Raw genomic sequence first — 8093 nt, 5'->3', positions numbered from 1 at the left:
TCCAAAAAAAAAAAAAAAAAAAAAAAAGTAAACTTTAGGTTTTAGTATAGATTTACAGAAAAGCTACAGGTTAGTGCAGAGACTTCCCATATACATCACATGTAGTTTCTCATTAACATCTTATATTTTTACATTTGTCATAATGAATGAATGTTGATCCTATCCAATAATAATATTGTTGAAGCAATGTTATTATTATTTATCTCTCCTATGGTGCTGAGATCTATTATTATTAATGAAAGCCCCTACTTTACTCAGATTTCCGTAGCTTTTACCTAATGTTCTTTTTTTCTATTCTAGGATCTCATCTAGGATAACACATTACATTGAGTCATCATGTCTTCCTTGGCTCCTCTTTGCTTTGATAGCTTTTTAGACTCTCCTTGTTTGTGATTGTCTCAATAGTTTTCGAGAGTTCTGGCCAGGCATTTTGTAGATTGTGTCTAATTTTGGGACTCGCCTAGTGTTTTTCCAGTGATTAGACTAGAGTTCAGGATTTTTTAGAAGGAAGCACACAGAGACAAACTGCTGTTCTCATCACATCATATAAGGGTACCTACTATTACCATATATGCACATCATCTTTCCTTTTTTTTTTTTTTTTTTTTTGTGACAGGGTCTTGCTCTGTCACCCAGGCTGGAGTACAGTGGCACAATCATAGCTCACTGTACCCTCGAACTCCTGGGCTCAAGCAGTCCTCCTGCCTCAGATTCCCAAAGTGCTGGGATTACAGGCGTGAGCCACCACACCCAACCTGTCTTTACTCTTAAGGAGTAAAGATTATTTCATTATTTTCAGTTTGTCTTCCCTTTCTATCATAGATATTTTTATTTCTACTCAACAAGGAAACACTATGTTTTTGCTTTCTGGTTATTTTTCAGACTTGAAGTTCAGATGTAAGACCAAATATTCATGTCTGCCAAAAGAAATCTATGAAGTAACATCATCTCAGTGGGTGAGAATGGAAAAACGTCATAGCCTTGTGGGCTCCAGTATCAGAGATGACTGGGAAAGCAAAGGCCAGTTTGAGCAACAAGGTATAAATCAGGAGCGACATTTGGGAAAAGCATTAATGACATATGAAAAAATGCCAACTTTCTGCCTACAGACATCTCTCACTCTGCATCATCAGATTCATCCTGGAGAGAAACTATATAAATCCACAGAATGTATGGCTCTTAAGTATGGCTCAGAACTTACACAAGAGCAAGAAACCCATACTAGTGAAAAACTTTATAAATGTAAGGAGTGTGAGAAGGCCTTTGGTCATTTTTCCAATCTTGTTAAACATCAGAGAATTCATACTAGGGAAAAGCCCTATGCATGTAAAGAATATGGAAAAGCTTTTGTTTCTGGTTCACATCTTATTCCACACCAGAAAATTCATACAGATGAGAGACCCCATGAGTGTCAGGAATCTGTGAAGGCCTTTAGACCGTCTGCACACCTTACTCAACATCAGAGAATTAATACTGGTGACAAACCTTATGAATGTAAGGAATGTGGAAAATCTTTTACTTCTGGCTCAACACTAAATCAACATCAGCAAATTCACACAGGTGAGAAACCCTATCATTGTAAGGAATGTGGAAAATCTTTTACTGTTCGCTCAACACTAATTCGACACCAGCGAATTCACACTGCTGAGAAACCTTATGATTGTAAGGAATGTGGAAAATCTTTTGTTTCAGTCTCAGCATTAATTCGACATCAGCGAATTCACACTGGTGAGAAACCCTATGATTGTAAGGAATGTGGAAAATCTTTTACTTTTCGCTCAGCACTAATTCGACATCAGCGAATTCACACTGGTGAGAAACCCTATCATTGTAAGGATTGTGGAAAATCTTTTACTTTTCGCTCAGGGTTAATTGGACACCAGACAATTCACACTGGTGAGAAACCCTATGATTGTAAAGAATGTGGAAAATCTTTTACTGCTGGCTCATCACTAATTCAACATCAGCGAATTCACACTGGTGAGAAACCCTATGATTGTAAGGAATGTGGGAAATCTTTTGCTTCAGCCTCAGCGCTACTTCAACATCAGCGAATTCACACTGGTGAGAAACCTTATCGTTGTAAGGAATGTGGTAAATCTTTTACTTTTCGCTCAACACGAAATCGACATCAGCAAATTCACACTGGTGAGAAACCCTATGATTGTAAGGAATGTGGGAAATCTTTTGCTTCTGGCTCAGCACTACTTCAGCATCAACGAATTCACACTGGTGAGAAACCCTATCATTGTAAAGAATGTGGAAAATCTTTTACTTTTCGCTCAGGGCTAATTGGACATCAGGCAATTCACACTGGTGAGAAACCCCACGATTGTAAAGAATGTGGAAAATCTTTTACTTTTCGCTCAGCACTAATTCACCATCAGCGAATTCACACTGGTGAGAAACCTTATAATTGTAAGGAATGTGGAAAATCTTTTACTGTTGGCTCAACACTAATTCAACATCAGCAAATTCACACTGGTGAGAAACCCTATGAGTGTAAGGAATGTGGGAAGGCCTTTAGACTTCGTTTACGACTTACTCAACATCAACAGATCCATACTGGTGAGAAATCTTACCAATGTCAGGAATGTGGGAAAGCCTTTACCAGTGTCTCAGGACTCACCCAACATCACAGAATTCACACTGGTGAGAAACCCTATGAATGTCCAGAATGTGGGAAGGCCTTTACACAGCGTACATATCTTAATCAACACCGGAGAATTCATACTGGTGAGAAACCTTATGAATGTAAAGAATGTGGGAAATCTTTTACTTTCTGCTCAGGACTAATTCAACATCAGCAAAATCACACTGGCGAGAAACCCTATGATTGTAAGGAACGTCGGAAATCTTTTACTTCTCACTCAACACTCATTCAACGTCAGCAAACACACACTGGTGAGAAACTCCATGATGATAAGGAATCTGGGAAATCTTTTACTTCTCATTCAACACTAATTCAACATCAGCGAATTCATACTAGTGAGAAACCCTATGATTGTAAGGAATGTGGGAAATCTTTTACTTCTCACTCAACACTAACTCAACATCAGCAAACGCACACTGGTGAGAAACCCTATCACTGTAAGGAATGTGGGAAATCTTTTACTCTTCGCTCAGCACTAATTCAACATCGGCCAATTCACACTGGTGAGAAACGCTATGATTGTAAGGAATGTGGAAAATCTTTTACTTCTCACTCTACACTAATTGAACATCAGCGAATTCACACTGGTGAGAAACCCTATCATTGTAAGGAATGTGGAAAATCTTTTACTTTTCGCTCAGCACTAATTCAACATCAGCAAATTCACACGGGTGAGAAACCCTATGATTGTAAGGAATGTGGAAAGGCCTTTAGACGTCATTCAAAACTTACTCAACATCAACGAATCCATACTGGTGAGAAACCTTATCAATGTCAGGAATGTGGGAAAGCTTTTGTCCGTTTGTCAGGACTCACTAAACATCACAGTATTCACACTGGCGAGAAACCCTATGAATGTAAGACATGTGGGAAGTCCTTCAGACAGCGTACACACCTTACTCTACATCAGAGAATTCATACCGGTGACAGACCTTATGAATGTAAAGAATGTGGAAAATCTTTTACTTGTGGCTCAGAACTAATTCGACATCAGCGAACTCACACTGGTGAGAAACCTTATGATTGTAAGGAATGTGGGAAGGCCTTTCGATGTCCTTCACAACTAAGTCAACATAAACGAATCCATACTGGTGACAAAACATATCAATGTCCAGAATGTGGGAAAGCCTTTTTCTATGCCTCAGGACTCAGCCGACATTACAGTATTCACACTGGTGAGAAGCCTTATGAATGTAAGACATGTGGGAAGGCCTTTAGACAGCTTACACAGCTAAGCCAACATCGGAGAATTCACGACCTAACATAATGAATGTAGGAAACCATTCTCATGCCATTCGTTTGCCATGAATCATCAGCAGATTCCATATGTGGGTCAAACACAATGGATGTGGGAATTCCTTTTGCTTCATATTCACTTTTTTCAAAATTAGGACATTTAATACTGAAAAAAGTTGATAATGAATGTAAATGAGTTTTCTATCATGACTCAAAGCTTGTTGAAACACAAATTCATATTAGAGAATGTGGTCAATGACAAATGACAACCATTTACTACCTATGTGACATTTGGCTAATTATGTAAACTCTCTGTGCCAAAATTACTAAATGATAAAATGTTGATAGTATTAGTTTTTCTGTTTGTTTTGAGATGGAGTCTCTCTTGTTGACCATATTTTTAGTATAGATGGGGTTTCACCATGTTGGCCAGGCTGGTTTCGAACTCCTGACCTCAAGTGATCCCCCTGCCTTGGCCTCTCAAAGTGTTGAAATTACAGGCATGTGCCACTGCACCTGGCTCTAGCTCCATTAAAAATATTTAGACATATATATATATTTCCAAAGATACTCATGCATCAATATATTTAATATTTCTTGAGTGCATACTCTGAGCCATCCCTGTGTTAGGAACTGTTGATAAAATTGTGTGTAAGAAAAATAAGAACTTTGTTGTCTTGGAGTTTGCTTTAAGTATAGTAGACAGAGTAACAAACAAATAAATTATATATGTAATATAAAACCAGACTGTATGTGTGCTATAAAGTAAGGTAAGGGATTAGAGAAAAATGGGGTGGGCAGGGCTAATTTGGATAAGGTAGTCAGGAAAGGCATTTCTTTTTTTTAATTTTAATTTTCTTTTACAAAGACAGGGTTTCACCATGTTGGTCAGGCTGGTCTTGAACTCCCGACCTCAGGTGATCCACCCGCCTTGGCCTCCAAAGTGCTTGGATTACAGGCGTGAGCCACCATGCCCAGCCAGGAAAGGCATTTCTGACAAGTTGGTATTTGCATGAATGTAGATATATGGTTGCATTTTATTGTACATAAATTGTACTTCGATAAAGTTGATGAAAACTTAAAAACTCATCCACTATGTACTTCACATTGTTGTATTTCACTCTATTTAAATTATACTTCCATTTTAAAAACTTAACACATCTCTACAACTTACTTATCTATTGATTTCTACTTTTACTAATATGCTTATGGATGATTTTAAATATATATATATCTTAACCACTAAGGATAATAAAACAACCTTTTAAGAAGGTTATTTTAAGGTTAATCAATTGAGGCGTTGTCTCAACTGACTCTTTTGTATCAATTTGTAGTCAGATGAGGTTTGTCTCAATTTATTGAAACAAATCAAATGTTTGTTCTCAAATTCTTACTCTGTCATTTATTATTCCTTCTCCACGTTTTTGGTACTGGTTCCTTGGCAGTATTTAAACATGAATATTTATAGAGAGAGTGAAGACGGAAGAGTGCTTTTTATAGTTCAGCTGTCTTTTTCGTGTGTGACAGGGTTTTGCTGCGTTGCCCAGGCTGGAGTGCAATGGCACAATCTCGGCTCACTGCAGCCTCAACTTCCCGGGCTCAACTGATCCCCCACCTCAGCCTCCTGAGTAGCTGGGACTACAAGTGCACACCACCACACAGAGCTAATTTTTGTATTTTTTGTAGAGAAAGGGTTTCATCATGTTGCCCAGGCTGGTCTTGAACTCCTGGGCTCAAGTGATCCTCTCACCTCAGCCTCCAGGTGCTGGGACTTAGAGGTGTAAGCCACTGTGCTCAGCCAATACTCTTGATGTTTTTACTCTTTTTTGTGAAAAAAGTAGGGAGAAATAATTTTTTAAAGAGCAGAGAAAAGCAAAATGAAAACAGATCACCTGTATATTCTTATCAACCAAAGATGATCTATTCGGGGTAAATCCTTTTAATAGAGGATTTTCAATATTTCTAGTCTGCCACAGTGTTGGAAAGAAGAATCATACCGACATCTTACCGCATTTTTTCTCTTCCTGTACCTGGTATATCTCTATGTTTCCATAGATATTCTTTTAGGTGCTTTAGTAAGTCTTTATGTTTTTAGCATAAAAGTTTACACATTTCTTATTTTACTTATTTCTAGATAATGATTTTTTTGTTTATATTATGATTGAGATACTTTTTCTGTTACGTAATTGATTACTATTACTATGTACTAAATGCTGTTTTTTTGTCTAAGGATTGTAACATTGATAAACTAGTAGATCAAATGGTTTCTTCATGAGATTGAATTGCCTAGAAAGATGTCGGTATTATTTGTAAATAAAAATGTTTGTCTATTTCTTTCTATATGCATTATTTCTTTTCTTAATTTGTACTTTTAGCTTGGATCATATGTATAGTATGAATGTCTATAGCACTAGTTTCCTCATCTTGACCCTTTCTGTAAGGGCGTTTTTTTTTGTTTGTTTTTTTTTTCAGGGTCTCACTCTGTTACCAGGCTTAAATGCAGTGGCATTATCACTGCTCACTGCAGCCTCAACCTCCCAGGCTCAATCAATCCTTCCCACCTCAGCCTCCCGAGTAGATGGGACTACAGGTGTGCGCTACCACGCCTGGCACATTTTTGTATTTTTTGTAGAGATGGGGTTTTGCTATGATGTCGAGGCTGGTGTCGAACCTCTGGGCTCAAGCAATCCACCCTCCTCAGCCTCCCCAAGTGTTGGGATTACAGGTGTGAGCCATCATGCCTGGCCAAAGGACTTTCTTTTGTTGTTTGCTTTTTGAGATGGAGTCTCTCTCTGTCGCCCAGACTGGAGTGCAGTGGCGTGATCTTGGCTCACTGCAACCTCCACCTCCCAGGTTCAAGAAATTCTCCTGCCCTCAGCCTCCTGAGTAGCTTGGATTACAAGCATGTGCCACCATGCCTAGCTAATTTTTGTATTTTTAGTAGAGACAGGGTTTCACCATGTTGGTCAGGGGGCTGGTCTCAAACTCCTGACCTAGTGATCTGCCCACCTCAGCCTCCCAAAGTGCTGGGATTATAGGGGTGAGCCACAGTGCCCAGTCAAGAGAGTATTTTTAATGTTCACCATTAAGGATGATTGCGGTAGGTTTATGGTTTTACTAATTAAAACAATTTTTGGCTAGGCAAAGTGGCTCTATACTTCAGCCTAGGCGACAGAGCAAGACTCTCAAAAAAAAATTTTAATAAAGGAACTGTGTTAAACTATAAATAAAACCACTTGGGCCTATATTTAGTCAGATTATATCTTCCACTATTCAAAGGCAAGACCTCATGACTTGTTATTTTCTTATTAAGTTGGTTGAGGTATAATTTACATAGATTGCAATTCATACTTTTAAATGAACTTGATTAATGTTGATATCAGTATCTATCTGTTATGCTACTACCACAATCATAGAGGACATTTCCATCATCCCCTAAACACCCCTCATGTCTGTTTGCAGTCAGCCTTCCCTCCCTGCTTATTCGCAGCTCACTACAACTACAGATCTGCTTCTTATAACCGTAGTAGGGTTTTTTCATTTTTTGTTGTTGTTGTTGTCTGTTTGTTTTGTTGTTGTTTAGTTTTGTTGGGACGGAGTTTCACTCTTGTTGCTCAGGCTGGAGTGCAATGGCGCAATCTCAGCTCACTGCAACCTCTGCCTCCTGGTTTCAAGCAATTCTCCTGCCTCAGCCTCCCAAGTAGCTGGGATTACAAGCATGTGCCACCATGCCTGGATAATTTTGTACTTTTAGTAGAGACAGGGTTTCACCATGTTGGCCAGGTTGGTCTCAAATTCCTAACCTCAGTTGATCCACCTTCCTTGGCCTCCCAAAGTGCCGGGATTACAGGCATGAGCCACCATGCCTAGCCTGTAGTTTTGATGTCCATACTTTCACTTCTGACACTGTCAATTTGTGTGTTCTGTCTCTCTTTTGATCAGTCTGGCTAGAGGTTTATCAATCTTATCGACCTCTTCAAAAAATCAATTAATATTTTTTCAATTTTTTTTTTTTTTGCTGTGGTAAAATACATATAAAATTTACCATCTTAACTTTTTTTTTTTTTTTTTTTAGATGGAGTTTCACTCTTGTTACCCAGGCTGGAGTGCAATGGCGCAATCTCTGCTCACCGCAACCTCCGTGTCCTGGGTTCAGGCAATTCTCCTGCCTCAGCCTCCTGAGTAGCTGGGATTACAGGCACGC

General features: G+C 38.8%; 1 protein-coding gene across 3 annotated transcripts in view; it reads left to right on the top strand.

Moving 5' to 3' along the window:
- ZNF850 (zinc finger protein 850) overlaps positions 1-6406 on the top strand; it is a 17587-nt gene extending 11181 nt beyond the window's left edge. For 2 of the 3 annotated variants that reach the window (XM_037730635.1, XM_017506643.2), the window contains exon 5: positions 883-6406. In XM_037730635.1, coding sequence (XP_037586563.1) covers positions 883-3920 — 3038 coding nt within the window. In that variant the 3' untranslated portion in view covers positions 3921-6406. The remainder of the gene's footprint in view (positions 1-882) is intronic. The other variant, XM_037730636.1, reaches the window with a different exon arrangement.
- The last annotated feature ends 1687 nt before the right edge of the window (positions 6407-8093 follow it).

Source organism: Cebus imitator, unplaced genomic scaffold (genome assembly GCF_001604975.1).
Source record: "Cebus imitator isolate Cc_AM_T3 unplaced genomic scaffold, Cebus_imitator-1.0 Scaffold356, whole genome shotgun sequence".
Classification (NCBI taxonomy): domain Eukaryota; kingdom Metazoa; phylum Chordata; class Mammalia; order Primates; family Cebidae; genus Cebus; species Cebus imitator.
This window is presented reverse-complemented; position numbering and strand designations above follow the sequence as displayed.